The sequence below is a fragment of the Alligator mississippiensis genome, chromosome 16 (genome assembly GCF_030867095.1).
Source record: "Alligator mississippiensis isolate rAllMis1 chromosome 16, rAllMis1, whole genome shotgun sequence".
NCBI lineage: Eukaryota > Metazoa > Chordata > Crocodylia > Alligatoridae > Alligator > Alligator mississippiensis.
In genome coordinates, this window is record NC_081839.1 from 28,057,249 (window position 1) to 28,078,093 (window position 20,845).

The window sequence follows — 20,845 nt, forward strand, 5'->3', positions numbered from 1 at the left end:
ATGGGTGGGTGGAAGAAGGCAGCAGGGCTGCTGCTGGAAGGGGAAGGGGTTCAAAGTCTTTGCAGGGACCTTGGGCAACTACCCACGTGAATTTTGTAGTTAGCAGTTTCATTTTCCCTCTTCAGTGACTGAGGGTGAAGAAGTGCTGCTGGATCAGTGGGTAAGAGGTGTATGGGCTCACTTTAGGGCTACTGGGCTGAGGTCTCATCCACTGGAGAGCCACATAGCAGCCAGCCCAAAAGGAAATCAGATCTCCGTGCGACTGTCTGAGCAGATCATTCCACGTGCTTGTGAATGTGATTCTCTGTCTTCACATTTGGTGGTTCCTGCTGATGTACAGGGGGATTAGAACAAGGAAGAACTTTATTGTCTAAGTCCCTCCCTTGGGCCATGTATTGAGATTAAAGCTCCTCCTACATGCGAATGCAGAAAGACGAGGGAAAATTCTCCTGATTTTTGACCTGTCCAAGGCAGAAGAACGTGACATCAGCTCATCTATGATCTCAGGACCTCTTTGCTTTTAGATGCTCAATTAGATAAACAGTTGCAGCTTTTTTGTGTGTAGATATCCACCTGTGCCTAGATGTGGATAGTCATTAAGCTGCCCATGTCTGGGGGAAAACACAGCTCACAAAGTTCAGTCCTCCATGAGTCTATCCTTGCAAAATCATCATTTGAAGAAGAAAGGGGTCCTGTTTTCATGCTGTACCAACTAGATTTTGTGTCATTTTGCCAAGTGGAAGTCATCTGTAATGGTTAATTAACTTAAGTAGTATTTCTGCACTAAGACATTACCAGGGAAGAATTATTGGCTAGTAACAGATTTATTACTAGTAGGAAACAATGTAAGGAGGACTTTTGGCATGAGGAGAGCTTGGAGGACTATAAGTGGGAGATGTCCAAGCACTAGCTTGGTATTAGGAGCAGGAGCAAGAGCTCTGGAGGTGTTGGGGAAGAGATAGCTCCACACATCTCCAAATCTACTATTTAATTGCATTTAGATGGTGGCTTCCTGTGTGGCTGACCCCCATACATACAATGCTGCTGAAATGCAGTCACCGCTAGGTAGAAATCTCTAAATCAGCCTTCATGGAACATGGTGCTTCACCATGCAAGAAAGGGGGCTGTTTGCCTGGGGCATCGGGGAAAATCCCTGTTCCTGTGCTTGTGAATGTTCATAAGGTTCAGGTAGGTTTAATCATCTGAAACTTTATGCTGTGAATGACATGGTGCATGGCTGGTCTTGGCAGGATGAAAAGCTGAATCAGTCGCACCAGCTAGGCTGAAATGAGCAGTGTTTGGAGGTTACCTCTGGCAGAGCCCTGAGATCCACATGGTCAGATGTTCTCTCCCATTCCAGGTTTAACTGGAGCGAGCTGATCCCCCCACGGCTGTGGGGCCGGAACCTGGGCCTGCAGGCGGAGAGCTCGGAGTTCCTCCTGGAGGGCATGCCCTTTCGCATATTTGGGGGCTCTGTGCACTATTTCCGTGTCCCCAAGGAATACTGGCAAGACCGCCTCATCAAGATGAAGGCCTGCGGCTTGAACACCCTCACCACGTAAGTGCCAGCCTCGCCTGCTGGGTCCTGTCGCATAGCTAAGAGGCTGCTCCTGCTCCCAGGGAAGCGGGTGGGGATTTTGCCACTGATTCCAGTGAGCCTAGACATAGGACTGAGTTCCTGCCCCTGTCCTCACCTGCCCCTTCAGTCAGCAGGAACATTGATTTCCTTCGTTTCCCACTCACTCACCAGCCTTTAATTGACCTCTCTCTGTACTGATCTTTCTGAACTCAAGCCAAGATGGATAACTCATATGTTGCAGGCTGGCAGAGAGGCATTTAGCTGGAAATGCATTTAGCCATAGGATGTGGAAAGGGAGGGCATGAAGAACAAAGCAGAGTGGGGCAGCTGGGTGTTTATGCAGTGCCAGCACAGACTCTTTGCCCATAACTGTAGCTGTGCCTGTGTCTTTGTGGCTGGAAGAGGGAAGCTAAAATGGGCAGGTTTTTTTTTTCCCTGGCTACCCTGACTCGCCACTCTGATCCTTTGCATTTCAGGTATGTACCCTGGAACCTTCATGAGCCAGCCAGAGGGAAGTTTGACTTCAGTGGAAACCTGGATCTGGAGTACGTGGGTGAAAAAGATGTTTCTTTTCCTTTTGAGATCTCTCACTGACCTGGCTTTGTGCGCGGGGGTTGGGTGAAGTGCGAGATGGGCAGCAAAGGGACTGAGGAGCAAATAATGTTGGGGTATGAATCTGCCTCTCTCTTGTCCCTGAGATTAACTCGTGTGTTTTTTTTGTATGGCCTTTGTTAAAGCACTGGCCCTTATGTTCCCTGCCTTTGCTCCCTGGGAATGGAGACTGTCCAGCGTAGGAGTATTGATGGTTAGCTGAGTGATGCTTCTAAGCTGGTCCCCTATTCCCCTTCCCCAGATGCACCCTGCACAGGTACCTGCTGCTTCATTAGTAAAATAATAATTAACCTTGTTTGGACCTCTAGGGCTTTCCTAACCATGGCAGCTGATGTTGGTCTGTGGGTGATTCTGCGTCCAGGACCGTATATCTGCTCTGAATGGGACCTTGGTGGCCTGCCCAGGTAAGCATGCATGTTCTGGCAGATGGACTTGGACTCCTTTTTTGAACTGGTTAAAAAAAAATTTTAACCACTTTTTTAAAAAAAAGTGAGGAGTCGCATCCCATTTCACAGATCAGGAGAATGAGACACAGAAAGGTCATGACTGGCCCATGGCTGCTCAAAAATTCAGACCCTTGGAGAGAGACCATGAGAATATTCTGGACTGAAAAAATGCAACAAACAGGAAAGGTGCCCCAGCTGCGTGACCTAGTCTCCTGCAGGCTTAGAAATGATGCTTGCTGAAGCTCTAGCCTGTACCACCACTGTTGTCAGTCCTTCTGTGGTGGTACAAACAGACCTGACGGGAGACTTGCTATGCACAGTCACTTCTGAAAGGCCGTGCTGTCTAACAGGGAGAGCAGAGAAGTGGTGTTACGAGGCTCACATTCTGTCACTGATCCATTGCCTGACCTTTGCTTCATTCCTGGGCCTTGATGTCCCCAGTTTTCGCAGTCCAGTAATATTTACGACTTGCTCTAAGGATTCACTTCACCCCTAGGCCTGTTTTAATAGTGCTATAGGGATACGTGTGTCACAGGCACACCCACATACTCCAGATACAGGTTTCCACTGAAGTCAAACTTCCCTCTGCCTGACTTTCCCCAGCACATGTTTCCAGCCCCTCCTACAGTGCACACAGCCCTGAGGGAGGAGTCCTGGAGAGTTACGTTCTGCACATAAGTGTTGCAGGTGCGTCCTGGTTACTGGGTCCCAGTGGAGCAGCTACCAAGCTACGGTCCCACTTGTTTATTCTTCCTCACCTCGCTCCCCAGAGCTTTAGCCATAAAGGGGAGTGTGAAAGGCTGGCTCAGGCAAAATGTTGGCCCAGTCTCTCTAAGTCTTGCTTTTGTTGCAACTCGTGCTCACTCTCCTCAGACAAAAGGAGTTTGGAGCGTTTGGCCTATTTAATACAACTAGAGCACTCTTAGCAGGAGAGGAGTTTGATTGAGGCCCCTGAGACAATGGCCTGCAGGAACATGATCCTTTTTCCATAATGTTCTGTCATGATGCGCAGGAGAATGCTCCGTTCCAGCCCGAGGGCAGCAGGAGGCACTGGTGCAAGTATGACGCTGTGAGATGGCAAGGGTCTTTTACGGTCTCTCATAGTGCAGGGATGGGACATCACTGCTGCTGCTGCTTGTGATGCTGGCTAGGACTAACGGTAGCAGGAGTGACAGTGTCATTGAGTGCTCTGAAGTCATTGCAGTCAGATATATGCAGTCATGCAGCCTCTTTCACCTGGTAAAGTGAGCAGTCGCATCCCATTTCACAGATCAGGAGAATGAGACACAGAAAGATCATGACTGGCCCATGGCTGCCTGTAGAATACAGGAGTCCTGACTCTCAGCCCTTGGTTGTACCCTTAGCCTATGCTTTCTTTTGTAGGGACAAGCAGTGAGCAAAGCTGGGCTGTAATAACTATGCCCTGAATCGCATCTGGATGTAGAACTTGAATCTCCCTTCCTGCACACTAGCAAATTGGATCCTTTGTATCTGCTGTATATAAATAAAGGGAGAGGCTGCCTGAAAGGCAGACTGCCCAGGGGGCAGTGATGATGGGAACTGCAGGAGGCAATGTGACGCATGGGGCTGTGGACTGCCCTCTAGGAATGCAGGAAATTCCAGACTAGCCTGGCATGAAAACAAAGAGCCTTCTGAGAGTCCCAGCTTGGCTTGTGCAGTGTTACCTTGATCACGAATTGGACTGGGACTGAATCTCCGTGGTTAGACCTGAAGTACGGGGCTGGGAAAAGGAGGGACTTTGGTCATGCAGCTTGAACTTGCCATTAATGAGGGTAAGCAATGGTTGGCATTGAAAATGGATTTAGTTGGATTGTGGTCAGGAAGGGAAGCCTACGGACACATCCCTTATATAGACCATGTTTCATCTCCCCTACTTGGCACGAATAGCAGTGTAGCGGTGCTCTGTGCTATTAAACAGCTGCCATGCTTCACCTCAGAAAGGTGGCTTCTCTGCAGTTGTCAGGGAGGAAGGGATTTCAATCCATGTGCCCTTTTCCCAGCACATCTGGCTCCTCTGTAACTCAGAATCACTTCTGCTGAGCTGCTGGCCTGTGCAAAAACGTTCCCGTTGCTGCTGCAGGCAGTGCAGGGAAAGCAGGCTTGGTCCAGCCCTATCCCCTGCGTTATCTGTACCTGTGTATACGCTGCTTCCTCAGGTCTTTGGTCCTGGGCCTGACGCCTGATGGAGAAGGAACCCAGCATGAGATTCAACTCTAAAATGCTTTGCTGAGCCACCCCCTCAAAAGCTGCCCTCTTGGCTTATAAATTGAGCATGTTTTTTATGTGATAGCAAGGCCAAGAGAGAGAGTAGAACAGACTTCACTGTGAGTCATTCTCTTGTCTGCACCTGCAGTTTGGGCTCTTGTGGCACTACAGCTAATGTGAAGTGAGATGCTGATGTCTCCGCATCTGACTGCTCCATTTCCTCCTGCTGGAGCTCGGAGATAGACATGAATAGCTGCTGTGTGCAGGCTGGGTTAGACATAGGTCTGTAACAGGTGCTCTTCACTTCTGGTTCTCCTGAGTGTAGTGCTGGTTACTTTGAGTTGCCTCCTATTCTCTCCTAGTTGGCTTCTGCAAGACCCCAACATGCAACTGAGGACAACCTACAAGGGCTTCACAGAGGCTGTGGATGCCTATTTTGACCACCTAATGGCCAGGGTGGTCCCTCATCAGGCAAGTAGGATGCCTCCACCTTCTCTTTGCAGACAAAATCAGGCTGCGGCTGCATCGGAGCTGACCAGGGCAACCTCGCAGCACCAGCAGACCTGGTCTTACTTGTGTGAGAAACTGCAAAGCCTAGTGACCCGCTTCTCCCTTCTCTCCTTACAGTATAAGAAGGGGGGGCCCATCATTGCACTGCAGGTGGAGAATGAATATGGCTCCTACGCCAAAGACCATCACTACCTGACCTACATTAAAATGGTAACTTTGGTGCTTTTGCTTTTCCCTGTGCTGGTACCTCCCCAATCCGCTCTCCGCCTTCCTGCTTCTCTGCTCCTCCTCCCTGTCCCACAAACCTCTGCTGAGACCAACGCAGGATCAGTATCCTATCCAGCTAGATGCTGCAGCTGGGGAAGGAGGGGAGAGAAAACTCTACTTTCAGTATTGATACAAAACTGTATTCTGAGGACTTCCAAAAGCAAGGTGGGGAATGGAAGGAGAGAGTATCCCCAGTATATCCAGCTGGCTTGAGGCATGGCTGTCCCCCAGCTGTTTATCTAGAACAGAAACAGCTAATTGGTGGTACTCGGGTGTGGCAGACTGAATGCCTGCCTAGGAGGGAGGGTTATGTGAATCAGACAGACTCTGTAATCTGGAGCTTGGCACTGGGCAGGCAGGCTCATTTCCCTAATGCCTTCCTCATCCTCGTCAGAGAGAACAAGCGACCCAGCCCTTACTTGTGAGCTGAGCAGTAAGAGCTGGCAAGTGCCCAAAGAGGCCCTGTTCTCCTGCTGGATCAGATATGATCTGTGCTGACTTGCTCACCTGTTGCTGACACAGTGCCCAGACAGTTAACTGGAGCTGCCTTAAAGCTCAGAGGTTTGTTTTTCTTGAGGGCATAACATCTTCCTGCTGCCTGCAAGAAGAGTTATGGTCCAGCATTGTCTGTGTGCGAGACAAGACCGCTGTCACGTGTTTTTTGTTGCACCTGTCTAAGGCTAAGATGAGGACTGACATCTCTCACCTCTGCACCCCTGTGGTTCCAAGCAAATGGCATGGTCTGTGGTCCCAAAACCCTTTTTCCCCAGACAATACTGTTTCCAAGTCCAGATTTGTACCGTGAACTCACTGTGTCTCCTGCTGTTCTGTCAGTGCGCTAGCAACTCCTTTAAACTGGCAGGTATCTCAGCCCTAGTTGAAGAGAGAACTGGGTTAGCTGAGGCTTAGCTTATTTGCTTCTCACCAGTAGCTTGAGGATTTCAACCAAATAAGTCACATGGTGAGATTCCTGATCCTCTTAGAGTGTTTTTGTCTCCCAGGCTAACTCGGGCTTCACCTGTTTGGAGGGTTGAACCTGAAATGTTTAGTCTAACAAGTGGCCAGAATAGAGATTAGAGATACCTTAAAAATCTGTCTGCTTCCTTACACCCTCATCCCATATCATATCATAGCACTCAAGTAAAGGTCTGTGTGAGAACTGCACCTCCCCGGTTTCAAGGTAGCATTGGTACAGTGTATTCTGGAGCATCCCAGACAATTTATGAGCCCCAGCACCTGTTTGCCTTACCACAGTGGTGAAAGAATTGGTCATATTTTACTTGTGTATCAAAATACATTACACAGTCCAGGCAAGCTCCAGGGCTGTTTCCTGGTGCTTTAGTGTTGTGTGCGATATGCTGAGTCTGCTTGGTCTGGTGCACAGAGCAGAGAAACTGGGAAACCAGGATCCCTGAGTTCTGCTCCTGGATTTGCAGTGGAGTATGGTTTAATGTTTGTGCAGATGGACCCAGGGATAGGACTCGCAGCATCTGTTTCTGGCATGGCCTCTGTACTTAGGGGGTGATGGGCTGGTTACTGCACTGCCTTTTGTCCATCTGTGTGACTGCAACAGGTTTTAACATGTTGCACTCTTCTGGGAATAAAGGTAAATCAAGCAAATTACTGATGGCTCCATCCTCATCTCATTCTCCTAGGTACTTTAGCTTTTCCCCCTTCCTCTCTTGACCATAAAGCCTGTACTACTAGCAGCTGTCCTCTCCAAGGCACACGAGCACACATTTCAATAGCCCTGCTGGCGTAATTATCTGAGTACACACACCTGTGCCTGCCTTAGACTGTTTCTATTTCTGGTTTTACTGTTGCACCCTGAAATCCTGGAATGCATTTCAATATGTAACAACACATTTATTTTTCTTACATCCAAGCTTAAAAAAAACCCAAAGTAGTCTCCCTACATTAACACAGTGTTCTGAGAATACTTCAGTAATGTTCAGCTCTGAAATTTAGTCTCATGTTAACTGGATTTTGCCTTGGTGCAAAATGTGGTATTAAGGGATGAAAGTAATAATGAATGCAGCATAGTAACATATGGGCAGGAACACAAAGCAGCTGTAGCCAGACCAGCATACCTTCAATTGTGTGTCTTCATGTTCTCAAGTGTATTACTGCTCAACCGTAGTCTTTCATTGTGACTCGTGCTTCGGTTCTTTGATACATGTCCCATGTGTAAATGTTTGTGAAGGTGCTTTACAGGTGCTAATTAATCCTCTCAGGTAATTCCTGTGTTGATTGCTGTGTGTGTTTCACCATTTTACCAATCATGAAATCGATGTAGAGAGATGTTAAGAGCTGGATCCAAAGTCCATTAAAGTTAATGGGGTGATTGCCAGACTGGGCACTGGGACAAACCGTGTGCATGATTTGGCAATGGGCACAGCAGTAGTCTGGGAAAAACCCGGGGTTATATTTGGGAATTTGTAGCTCCTCAGCCTGCGTGTGAAATACGAGACCACTCCTTTTCTAATATAGATATAAAACATAATGTCTAAAATTAGAAGAACTGTGTATGAGTGACAGACTTGGGATCCCATGGGCTCACAGTCCCGTGGTGGTGGAAACATGAAAAGTCTCCACACAGAATGGACTGTTCAAGAAATCCCTTGGCAAAGCAGTCTCTGACCTTTCTGGGAGATGAATGAGAGCAGAGTCCATTAGCTGGCCATCCTGCTGACTTACCTTTTGTCCTCTGGGTTTTGCATAAGGAAGGTGAACCGTTCCTCTTCTCCCTTTGGAGACAGAAGCAGCAGAATTACCCAAGGTGTTTGAAATCCCACACAGGAAACATCACCCTGGAATTCAGGAGGACAATGCAGAAAGTCAGTCCAGTCAAATCAAGGGAATGAAAATAAAGCTAGTGTTCATAGAAGACATTTAAGAATTGGTGGCTACACTCACCGTTTCTGTCCAGTAGTAACATGTAACAGCACTGCAAAGGGGAAGAGCCAGCTGCCACTGAAACAGGGATTTTGCCAGTGACTTCAGCGGGATACCATTTAGCAGATAGGTGAAATAATCTAGAAGCAGCAGAGGGAGAAGTCAGTCCCCAATCCCTCCTCCTATCATCCCCCACAGAAGATCACCAATAAACTTAAACTCCCCAGTGTCTGGGTGAAACATTAAAATTGGGTCCCAGCACAGTAACTTTCCTTTTCGTTTAGGCCATGCTAAACCGAGGAATCGTGGAACTGTTAATGACATCTGACAACAAGGATGGGCTTTCCGCTGGCGTTGTGGAAGGAGGTAGGTGGCATTTCTGTGCTTTACAGTGAGAAAGATGGAGATGTTTCTAGTGTGGGGCTCCCACTGACTTCGGTGAGATTGCCCATCTGAGTGAGAAGTACTCTCTGGGATCATGGGCATGTATCATACAGAGCTGGTTTTCTACCCCAGTTGTGAATGGCTTTGATTTCTGATCCAGAGAAAATTGCCTGGAGATCATACAAAATAAGACCTCTCTTCCGCTCTTCTCTGCTTAGATTTTTATTTAACAATACAGAGGACCAGGCCGTTCTCCAGTGCAAGTCAGCGTGGCCTGTTCCAGGTTTCCTCTTTGTGCTGCAGCAGTTTGCAGCCTTGTCTACACGGGGTCACTCTCCTTCTTGTGGAGAGTGTATTTGGAAGGGGTGAGGGTGGAAATCCCCCTTTTGCCCCAGCTCCTTCCTGCAGGAATGTTTACGCCTTGGAGCTCTCTTGTTTGGAGTTGCCTTTTCCAGCCGGCTGCATGATGAGAGCTCTTTGATACCAATTTGCCTCTTAGATGTCATAACAATCTGCTCATTAGAGTCAACATGTCAAGTAATCAGATGTGTGGAATAACTAGAGCTCAAAGTGATGCAGCGGCAGTAAGGTGGCTGCGAAAACGCAAAAGAGAAGGTGACAGAAGCCACTGTCGGAATAGGTAGGGGGAGAGGAAAGGAGAGAGACCCATCATGAGGCCAGAGAGAAAAATCAGGCAACGGTCCTGCAGGTTCCTTTGGTCACTGGTGGCCTCTTCTGAGATGCGTGTGGATTCCCTCTAATGCCAGTGATAGCCAGATTGGTTTCCTGCAGAGGAGAATGTTACCATGTGGAACAGCAATTCAGGGTGTCATAGCCAATCTACTGGTTGGGTCTGTCCTAGCCCCTTGCTCTGTAGCTGGAGCAGGGTCTTGTATGCAGCAGAAGCAGCTCGGGGTATGAGGGAGACGTTTGGGTGCATGCATGTCCTCCATGCCCATGGACACAGCAGCCTCTCCCAGCAGCTGTCCAGGGATGGCACTGCAGCCAGAAGAGCCATCTGCATATCTTCATCATCCACCTGACTCAGCTAAGGGAGGAGGTGCAAGAACTGCATAGGCTTTTTAATGCTGAGGCCGGAGTGGCTGCTGGGCAGACTAGGTGGCACCTCCTAGCCAGTCCCTTGTGGACTTGTGTCCTCCTCCCATAGAAACAACTGTCACAGTTTGGACTAATTGGCAACTGTTGTTGGCAGTCTTGACAGCTCAGCTAATGACTGAGCTGGCCACAACCTCCAGACCTCACATCCTTCCCCGTCAGGAGTGAGGCATGCTGGTGGGGCCCCTGTGCGTGTATGTGGGGAGATTGCTGGACAGTGCCTGAGCTGGGGATGAGGCGGGGCTTTGGGTTTGATTTTTATTGTCATTTCTTGACTTGTACTGAGCCTAGGATTGGGCACCTCGCCCTCCGCGTTGTCATCTGCATCATGTTCCCATGTTGTTTGGCTCTTCTGCCTTGCTCGCCTGCGCTGCATTCTCGGGGTTTGCAAGCTAGTTAGAGAAGTCGGCTAAAATCAGGGAAAGGTGGTGAGATGGCAGCTCCTGCTCCTGTAAATATTCTGTTTGAAGCATTGTGCTTGACAGAACCAGGGCTGGAGCTGATGTCAACAGTCTCGCACATTTTTGAAGGATAATAAGATTCTGGTTTAAAAATTCACATGCGGCTGCTCCTAAAATTTCAAAACTCTGCCACTGCAGCATCTGCACAGTGACAGAAGGACAGGAGAAGAGAAGAAGCACTCCTGCAACACCCAAAGGGCTGTGGTGTTAATAGCGAGTTATAGGACAGCAGTGTGCGATGATCCAGAGACAAGTCCTGAACCACAGAGCACTTTTGCCCAAGCGTCCACAGTGCACGGATCAGCTGCTGAGTTTTTTCCACTAGAGTTGCAGATGAGGCTGGTCTGACTCTGGTGAGGCAGATTTTAATTGGGAGACTCAGCCTGCTTTTGCTCACCCACCCCCACAGGCCTGACAAGCTGTTAGCCGCTGCCAGAGACAGAGAATCCTGCAGCTGAAGCCTAGGAGTTCAGTGCAACACCCAGATTCAACTTTAATAATGCCTTCCTTTCTGTGGTACCTTTCACCTGAAGATCTTGAGGTGCTTAACAAATGCTATTGAAGTCTTGTGATACCATATGAGGTGGGCTGCCTTGCATTTCTTGTATCTCTGGACATTTTAAGCTGGAGGCAGGACTCGGCTGGGAGCCTTCTAAGGGGCACCCAGGTGATGCAGGAAGTTCTCGTGGTGTTTCTGTAGGTGGCAAAGCTCCTGCCGCATTTCTGCTAGCCTGATGCCTCGCTGTGATGTATGGGGAGGGGGGGTTGTACTGGGTGAAAGGATTCATGACCTGCCTTAGCTAATGCATGGCTGTCTCCTTTCTCAACAGCTCTGGCCACTGTTAACTTCCAGAAACTTGAGCGTGACCTCCTGACCTACTTGGACACAATACAGGTAAGATACCTAACACCTGTCTTACCTGTTCTTGTCATTACTGTCAGTGCTTCACCCTGTTCTCGTTATTATAGCTGTGTTATCCAAGCACTGTTACTTCTGCTTTTGTGACTCATGTCCCAAGGTCGCGCCCTCTTCCTCTGAGCCAAATCTCATTGGAATCAGTGAAAAGCCTCCCATAGATTTCAGCAAAGGTTGAAGGAGTGCTTAATGGTGCTGCACCCCAATGCCCACTTTTCACTGTGGTTGAAGAGCTTGGCCAGTGTTTGCAGTCTGGGTCTCCCTTCAGGAAAGCAAGCAGTAGCAAATGTCCCACTAGAGCTGAAGCATTCAATTTTTACGGCCGAGACCTTCATCTGGTGGAACGTACAGATGGGTTAAAAAAAACCGCAAATCAGGATCTGGATGTTGAATGCCCTGGGCAGGGGGGTCTTTGGATCTGTGGGTTCTGGTTTAGGGTTCCCTACTCTGGGTAAAATGCAGCTTCATGATGGTCAAAGGATAATCATAAACTCAAGGATATGTACAGATGAGAACCTCTAAGGTCTAAGAGCTTAGTTTCAGTCCAACAGAAATGTGATGTCCCTCAGGACAGAAAGCCCAGACTCTTCAAGAGCAGAGCTGTAGCCCTTGCTCTCTGAGGGAATGCAGCTAACCTTTAGGTTTGTAGGAAAATGGAAAATCTGGCTTGTGCTGTATAGCATTATGAGCTGATTTTAAATGCAGCTCCAGATCTCTCTCTCTGATTTGGAGGTGACTGAACAGGGGACATTGTTACCTCTCAAGGAAGTGGCCAGTGGGACTGACTGCTAGAAGAGAAGGTTGCTGAAGCATTTGGTAGATTTCCTTTGTCACCAGGTCACCAGTACTGGGCAATTAAATTCTTCTCCTTGCCCGAGTTGAATTTGCAGTATGAAGTCTGTGTTTGTCTCTCCTTTTTAGTGCTTAACAGATTTGAACGTCTAGTAATTCTTTTTCTAATATTGAGCAATTGATTAAACAATTAAAAGGAACAGGTTTTGGCAGGAGACAGCAGGACCCTGCAGCAGCTTTCCTGGCAAGTGTGCCTTTCTCAGCTGTAGCCCGCTGATTTCAGTGAAGGTTGAAGGAAATGGGTTTTTTTTCATCCCATTTCTGGATCCTGGGGCAACTCTCCACATGGGGTGTCTCCTGGTTATGTATGGAGGTCTGGCTCCCTGGAAAGAGGCCAGAATAATTCCTAAGGGGCAGCAAAGAGTTTGGCTTCGCTGCTTTTAAGGCTCTGTCATTCCCATGCTTTTCAGCCTTGGTGTAGGCCTGCAATTGGCCGCCTCTCTTATGGGACAAGAGCTGTAGGCAGAAGTAGCCTGGTGCTTGTGGATGTCCTTTAAAGAGGATCTTGCAGATCTGTCTGACCCTCGGGAGCCTGGGCATTGTTGTGTTCTTGGCTTTTAATACCTTTTCTTAAAAGTTAATAATTGTAGCTGGTTATCTTGGAAAGCCAGAAAAATCTTATGCCCACATGAATGCCCATGAAATGGGGTGGTGCTGGAAAAGTGCTTTGGACTCGCTCTAAATATCGGCAGGATTAAGGGGAATTTACAGTTAAATCCCCTGCATATTGATTCCTGTCTTTGTAGAGTGTTTCTCAAAAGCAGGTGAGGTTGGGCAGCACAGCTAAGTTGCCGTCTGTTTGTCAAGGCTCCTGGTTCAGGCAAAGTCACTGCACTGCCGAGATCAAGGTCGAAGCAAAGGTCATGTGCAAGTGGCACGGCCAGGCCTGGACTGCGCAGCTGCTGAGCGCACAGTGTGGGTCCTGCCCTGCAGACAGTGCGCCATTGCAGCTCCTGCATGTGGCTGCTGCACCGCAAGGGAGGCCTTCACCACCTCGGCAACAACACTTAGCCCTGCAGTTTGGAGCAGCCTTTGTGGGCAGTTTGGGTGCGTGGTGCCATGCTCGAGGGCTCCACCAGGCCCTTTGGCCCAGGTCTCTCAAGATCCCAAGTGCCAGTTTGTGGATCACACCCCTAATTTAGCCAGTTACATTTGAAACTTGGGCTCCCCATAGTGGATGCCTTCAAATGGCATTTGAAAGGGTGCAGGCTTGTAGTAGCCTGGATGCAGCTGGGCCTTTGAGCTAGGTGGGCCCTGCAAGAGTCTCTCCTACCTGGGGTTTGCCAACCTGCCACCTCTTCCCCTGCAATCCCAGCTGCCCCCCACTTCTCACCTGTAGCTCGCCCTTTCCTTCTGCTCCAAGTCCAGGCACCACCTCGCTCTAAAAAGGCACCTGAGCCCTGACCTGCAGCACTTGCATCTCTGCTCCAACCCCAGGCCCCCTGGGCAGGTAGTGCCCCAGCATACAGATGCATCATGCTTCTGGGCTGCATTAGAATTAACCCAAGCCGAATCTGAGTTTAGCCTCTCTGAGGATTGTACCCACTGTGTGCTCACCTGTGATCTGTTTGTGATTGCTAGAGAGGGGAGATAAACAACATGCATTTATGGGATTGTGTCACAAGGTTCATTCCCTCCTTGTTAGAAATGATTCAGGACTGGGGCAACCTTGCCTTTCTGAGGCTGGACTGATCGGTTCAAAAGCCGGCTTGAGAGTCCTGCTGGAAAATGGATCGGGGTAAAGCTTCACCTTGGGATAGCATGAGTGCAAATGCACATCCACAGTGGTTTCATGACAGCATCTCCTGTGTCCTGCTGTCCCAGGGCACCCTGCTCCATCACCCGCACAACCCAGCCTGCAAAGCATCTAACTGCACAGTATTCGCTGCAGAGGAGCGCACTGATCCCCTGCATCACCCAAGCACCCCAAACTCATCCCTCGGAAAGCACGTGGGGTGGGAGATGCCATGGCTGCAGAATGCGAGTGGGTTCAGATTTCTGAACAAGAACAGGCTCTTCTGGTTCCCTGCTCTTGCTCTTCCCTCCTCTTCTTGCCTCTCTGAATCACTGCCTTTGCCACTTCAAACATGAGTCTGGGGAGGTTTGCAAACCAAGTCCCATAGGGTCTTTTGAGCTCTTAACTGTCAGATCCACGTTTTGCTGACAAACAGGCTTGAGAGGCTCTGCTGTGACTGCTTGTACCAGACTGAGCTGGTGTCCCACAGCTCCTGGGAGCTCTGCAAACAAGTGAGAAATAGCATCTTTCCACCAGCCTGACAGCCAGAGCTGACTGCGTGGTGCAACTCAGCCCTTCCTCCATGACACTAATTAATTACAGGGGGCAGGCGCTGATGTTGCATATTCTGATGGAGTCTCAGCTACAAGTCGGTTGTCCCTATTGCGGGCTAAGTTTCCATAGAGTGATTAAACTTTCTCATCAGCTGGCTTACTGGAGACGGATTGATACTGTAGATTATCCAAAGCTGGTTTGAATCGACTGCAGGCGTCTCTAATGTTCTAACTGCTGCAGTATTCTCCTAATGAAATATGGTTTTCTTTAGTCACTTCCCTTCTCCATTTCATGTGGCATCAGATAAGGCCCCCATCAAACACCGAGTGAAATTGCCTTGACTAGGAATAAACCCCTGAACGGGCAGCGCCAGCAAGTCGGCTCCCACGCTGCTCCGTCTGGCGTGACGGGGCTGAGTGGAATTCCACGGGAGGTAAAGGAGCTGGCAGGCACTGACAAATGGGAAGCAGTTGCTCTGTGTGCAGAGCCTTTTTAATGAAGACCTAATTCCTGCAAAAGCTAATGCTTTCCTGCCAACACCATATGCAGCATTAAAAAGGCATTAAGATGTTAAGGTCTGCTGTTCCCACCTTGGCAAGCATGGGCTGCAGCACACCTGCAAACTCTTAAATGGCAGTGGTGTGGCTAAGTAGACATTTATAAATGTGGATTTCTAGCAGAAACTAAACGGGGACAATAGGTTTGCTTCAGCTCTTCAAAGCCATGGGATGTGGACCTGTTTGGTGTCACCTGGTTGTTCTCGTGGCTTGGTGTGTTCCCCTTGGGCTGCATGATTACACAAGGCTTTGCCTATCTTCCCCAGACACTGCTGCATGCAGGCACCCTGTGCCCTGCTTCTCTAGGGCTCTGTGGCTAATTGGCTCTGTGGGCTTGGCCGGTAACCCTTCTGTAAGCCTTGCCCCCAGATAGTACTTGGGCAATGTCTCTGGGAAGTAGGGATAAGTGCAGCATTGTCCTGTCTGCATTTAATTCTGTCTTTTGTTTTTGTAACAGAAAAATAAGCCAAAGATGGTGATGGAGTTTTGGACTGGCTGGTTTGATAGCTGGGGAGGCCCTCATAATATCTTTGATGCAGATGGTGAGCACCATATATTATTACTTGTTTAGGGTTTACTGCTGTATAAACAGCTGTCAGCAGAAATGGCCCAGTGACTCTTTCCAAGTTTCCTATCCAGCAGCAAGCATGGCTGTGTGCAGTTTTTCCAGTCTTTTTAATGGATGTGTCACACTGCTGTGACTTGGTGTTTTTATCCCTGTTGCTGATTTTTAAGCAGGTCATTTTACAAATAGCTGTCCTGTTTGTACTCCTCTAGGAGGCATCGTACCCAGAGGCTAGTGCAGAGAGTCAAAGTCAACTTCTGATGCTGCGAAAGGGCCTTGGTTGGATCAGGGCCCTATTGCTAGACTCTGTATGAACTTGGAAGAAAAACTTTACACTTGCCCTAAATGGCCTAAGCTCTAGAGGCCCAAACAGCCAAAGCTTTGGGGGGTGTGGATACAATATTTTGGCTATTGAAAACTGTTATGAATTGGCACCACATTCATAGATTCATAGATGTTAGGATCGGAAGGGACCGCAGGAGGTCATCGAATCCAACCCCCTGGCCTGGGCAGGAAAGAGCACTGGGGTCACACGATATGTTGATCGTCTGACCCCAGCGCTCAATATGTTGGCATCATGTTATTTTAAATACATCTGTTGTAAAGGGGCTTCATGTCTTGGTGTTAAAGATAGGAACATGAGAAGAAGAACAGTCACAGACAGAGGCTTAGACTGGACTCCTGGGTTCTACGTTCACTATTCTCATGAGGCAAAGCGGTAGAAGCCACTTAATCTTTTTTCCCCATCCATAATATGAGTTCAGTAACACTGAGATGGGGAGTCATGCACTTAGTGCTGGTCAGGCCTGATGGTGCTTGCTGAAATAGAAGGCCATGGGGGCTGACCTAGGAGCATTTTGAGAGCCAAGTGCTGTTCAGACACTGGACTAACAAAAACAGGCATCTGCAGAGAATTCTGCCCACACTGATCGTGTTACAGGAAACTTAACACAAAGCTTGGTTCAGAATGAATGGGGGTCACACGGCCTCATTCTGAGCATCTGGGTGCTGAAGTTGCTCCCGTTACCAAAGGAGCTGAGCACCTCATTGTTAATGCATTCCTCCGCTAGCCGGGTAAGGTAGACAAGTGTGATGTCCATTTTACAGATGTGGACTTGGTGATTGATCTGGGCGTTGCAAGGAGTTTGGCACAGCCTGGAATAAAATCCATAGTTCCTGACTCCCAGGCTAGTGCCTTAAGCTACTTCCACCTTGTCTTGTGCAAATCTGGCCTTTCCAAGGGCCCCTTTCCATGACTCTGAAGTGATTGTAAAACGTGACGTGAATGTGTTTGTTAGTGGCCATTGTAACGTGTATAGTAAGCAAAATGTCCTCCTTCAGAATGGGTGATCTTGCCTTTTGTGGGTGGTGCAGTGGACATAAAACTCAAGCAGACTTAATATTCCTGAAAAGATCACGCTCCGTCATAGTTCTTACGCTCATTAGCAAGGTACATAAGCATTGGAAGGAATCTACAAAAGGCTTTTGAATTTCCTACATCGTGCTCAGATTCCTTGAAGTAACAGTGTCTTGGCACTTGTCTCATTCCCATTCAATAGTCTTTGTAGCTGTCATCAGTACATTGGATCAAGGGGCCCAATCCTGCAGTCCTTGCTGAAGCAGAACTTCCACTGAAGTCAATGACAGTGTTGCCTGAGTTGGGAATGCAGGATCTGTCCTAAGATGGGGCATGTGTGCGTGTAAGTGAATTATTCCTGCAGAGCATCTCAATGGAGGACTCAGATTTAGCTCGTGAAGCCTGTTTTGAGGGGGATGGAGGAGTGAAAAGCTCTTTGAAGTGCTGGGACTATTGGCATTTTGGTGTGTTGCATTACACTTGCTGCCTGGGCTGTGACCCTTGTTGCAACCGTCCTTTCTTCGCAGAGATGGTGATTACTATAGGAAACGTCCTCAAAATGGGAGCATCTATCAACCTGTACATGTTCCACGGGGGCACCAACTTTGGCTTCATGAATGGTGCAGTGCACTTTGAGGAGTACAAGCCTGACATCACCAGCTACGGTGAGTTCCCATTTCCTGTCCCGCGGGCACACCACTTGGAGAGCCTGCAGCACAGAGGAATGGACCAAAAGGCCCTATGCCCATCCCTTTCTCTGAGGACTTTGCAGTCTCTGCAGCAGACCTTGGCCACAGCTCCCTCAGCTGAACTTGAAAGAGAAAAGAGCCTGCTTTCAGGCTCCTTCCCCACTCCAGATTTCCAGTCCAATTCCAGTATTTAGAAATCCTTCTGCTGTTTGCATTGGATGAGAAGGTCCTCTGTCGAAGTCATTCTCCTTGGTCTTATTTTACTTCTCTCATCAGAATCCCATTACTTTCAAGCTGCCCTCTCTTCAGTCAAGGGGGATGCTTGGGCATTGAGGAGCTTCCTGGTAGTTTGGCTCTATGGAAGCCAGTGTCCATAACGTAGACAGGGCCTGAGCCTCACAAAGGTCCAGACTTTATGCTGCATGTGGCGTGGCCAGCACGCACAAGTGGTTCCCCGAAGCTGCTACTGCTCTATGATGGGTGTGCTCTTGCTTTGCAGACTACGATGCAGTGCTTGCAGAGGCTGGAGACTACACATCTAAGTACTTCAAGCTCCGTCAACTCTTCAGCACCGTCATAGGTAATTGTATACCACAGAGTTGCACCTCTGCCCCTGCATGCAGCAGTTTCTCTGTGTTAAGAAATGTGTTGCATCAGCAAATGTAGTGCATGTCTGGAGGGATACTGCATGTTGCACAGACCCTGCTTGTATGGTGTTTTTTCTAGAGCCAGGTGGGTGGCTTCTGATAGATAAACAAATTTGCCACCTGCAGCCCAGTCCCCAACTTCGCACTGACTCTTTGAGGCAGGTCCATTCTGTTTGATCCCACGGGGAGACTGATCAAAGCTGTTTCCAGAGATGGAATCAAGGAGGCCACAAATCGAATGTTGTTATTGGCAGTAACTTCCTGGCAGAATGATGGTAACACTTGCCTTGGTCTTTTTGCTTCCTAGGGCAGCCTCTGCCCCTCCCTCCACTGGTTGCAAACAAGGCATCCTATGGCACAGTCATGCTGCACCAGTGTATCTCTCTGTGGGAGGCACTGCCATCTATCGCAGAGGTAGGTGCTATACTTGGAGCCCAAGAACATGCGTGAAATATGCTGCATGTGCAATAATCTCCTTCAGAAGGATCCTAAGGCATTTCCTAGAAGCACTGAAAAGCAGGCATCTCTTGGCTGGCTTCATCCACTCTTGCAGTGCACCAGCACTCTGCATAAGAGTTGGGGGAGGAGATGCTTTGGTCTAGAATGTAATTTTAGGATGCTAAAATCTAAAGTGCTACATCACACTCGACAGGTTTGTTGAAGCTCATTAAAAGACAGTGCTCGCTATGGTCAGGGCAGTTGATTTGTTCCTTCTCATACTGAAAAAATTGGTTCCAGCTGCCGGGGTTGCCGTAATGAGGTTGCGCTGTATTCTGCAAGAATAAAACAAGAACAGGTTTAGACTGCAGCCTGGACAATTTCTTAGAGCCTTAGGCCATGGAACATACTGTCAAGGGAAGTTGTGGAGCTGCCATCGCTGAAGGTGTATCCCAGGTGAAGACTTAGCCATTCATCCATTAGGAACAGTATCTGGAACTTAGTGGAGGTTCTTTCCACCTCAGTGTTTTATTCGAGTCTGTCAGGATGCTGCTGTACCCTTAGGTCTGTGTGGGTCAGACTGGGCGGAAAGGACTCCAGTCCATGTCACAGTAATTTAGTCGCGTCATTTTAGAGAGTTAATGTTGGTTTGTGGGACATTGGAGCCACTTGTCTGGATGAGACTGCCATATGTGGCCTGTTCTGTTGGAATGGATCCCTCTGCCTTGTCACCGCTTGCTCCTCCTTCGCAGCCTATTAAATCAGAGTTCCCGGTGAACATGGAGAACCTGCAAGTGAATGATGGTAACGGGCAGTCCTATGGGTACGTGCTCTACGAGACCGTCATCTCTGGCGGGGGGCAGCTGAATTCGGGGGACCACATCCGGGACCGAGCCCAGGTGAAGAGCGCTTAGCCCAGAAGGATAAATGGTTTGGCTTGGGTAGCTGGGTGCGAATGGGTGGGACCTTACACCAGGGTGGCCAGCAGTTCCTTTGCACTATTTGTGCCAAGATCCAGCCCCTCTCCTCTGTAAAACTCCAGCTCAGGGTTGCAGTCTGATAAAGTTGGTAGAGTCCATCTCAGACATGCCCCATGCGATCCTCTCTGCTGCAGAAGGGAACAGCAGGGAATGACTCTGCTTTTTAGAACTGCATTGATTTTTCCCAACATCAGACTGAGTTGAGATGCAGAGCTGGAACTATGACTTGGACACTGCAACCAGACAGCACTCCCTCCTCAGTTATGTTTAATTCCCTGTCTAACGCAACTGCATTCTCCTTGTTTTTCTCTCTCTTCTGCAGGTGTTTGTTAACACTTTGTTTATTGGCTACCTTGATTACAACACAGTGGAGCTGACCATCCCTGAAGGACAGGTAACTGGTCTGAGAGCACTCAGAAAGGATGCAGGAGGATAACAGAATCACAGTTCTTACCTAGCTGTCTCTAAAGTGGCCTAGATCCATAGAGCAGGTCTGCTGCCGGCTCCACTCAAACCAGTGATGCAGCATCTGATGCAAAGAGCAACCATGTATGAAAACAAGTGACTTCCTGGTTGGAACAGAAAGGCTTTGCGGTGCCAAGTTGTTCTTCAGAGATGGAGTTGGTTTTCAAACCATCCAGTTTGGCGCATTCCCCTGCAGGTCCATTTCTGAGCAGAAGCACTGAGCTTAACCCCTTCCAGCCACACCCACAAGCTGCAAACATCCATGAAGCCCCTGCCTGGGCCAACTGAGAGCACAGAGGCTGTGGACTTTTAAGACATAAGCTGTGCCTTAGTCTCTTTATTGCTTTTAGGTCACAGCGCACTCCAGCTCTGCATGCACACTCGGGCCAAGCAGTTTGGGCAGGTCGGCAGCCCGAGTAGGCAGTCCACTGCGTTGGCAGAACTGTCATGGCTTCAAGGATGAGAGTGTGTGGTGGTGATACTGCGGGTCTGTTGTGACCTGCAGTGGAGCCGGCTGGAGGGGAGCCTATAGACAGACCTGGCTTTCCACACTATTTCACTTTTGCAAGGATTAAAATATAGCAGCAAAATTT

The 20,845-nt window shown here is 48.7% G+C and overlaps 1 protein-coding gene and 1 long non-coding RNA gene across 5 annotated transcripts in view; one reads left to right on the forward strand and one right to left on the reverse strand.

The window, feature by feature from the left end:
* Positions 1–20,845, forward strand: part of GLB1L2 (galactosidase beta 1 like 2) — a 32,916-nt gene that overhangs the window by 3,690 nt on the left and 8,381 nt on the right. For all 4 annotated transcript variants that reach the window (XM_059719811.1, XM_059719810.1, XM_006276262.4 and 1 more), the window contains 13 exons: positions 1,361–1,558; positions 2,056–2,124; positions 2,500–2,595; positions 5,226–5,334; positions 5,491–5,583; positions 8,820–8,901; positions 11,327–11,391; positions 15,569–15,653; positions 17,561–17,698; positions 18,222–18,302; positions 18,677–18,783; positions 19,560–19,706; positions 20,110–20,181. In XM_059719811.1, the coding sequence (XP_059575794.1) occupies positions 1,361–1,558; positions 2,056–2,124; positions 2,500–2,595; positions 5,226–5,334; positions 5,491–5,583; positions 8,820–8,901; positions 11,327–11,391; positions 15,569–15,653; positions 17,561–17,698; positions 18,222–18,302; positions 18,677–18,783; positions 19,560–19,706; positions 20,110–20,181 (1,342 nt within the window). The remainder of the gene's footprint in view (positions 1–1,360; positions 1,559–2,055; positions 2,125–2,499; positions 2,596–5,225; positions 5,335–5,490; positions 5,584–8,819; positions 8,902–11,326; positions 11,392–15,568; positions 15,654–17,560; positions 17,699–18,221; positions 18,303–18,676; positions 18,784–19,559; positions 19,707–20,109; positions 20,182–20,845) is intronic.
* LOC132246567 (uncharacterized) lies at positions 6,449–8,646 on the reverse strand. The gene is made up of 3 exons (XR_009457944.1): positions 8,557–8,646; positions 8,338–8,450; positions 6,449–6,513 (listed from the first exon to the last, which is right to left on the reverse strand). It is a non-coding gene; the product is annotated as an uncharacterized LOC132246567 (long non-coding RNA).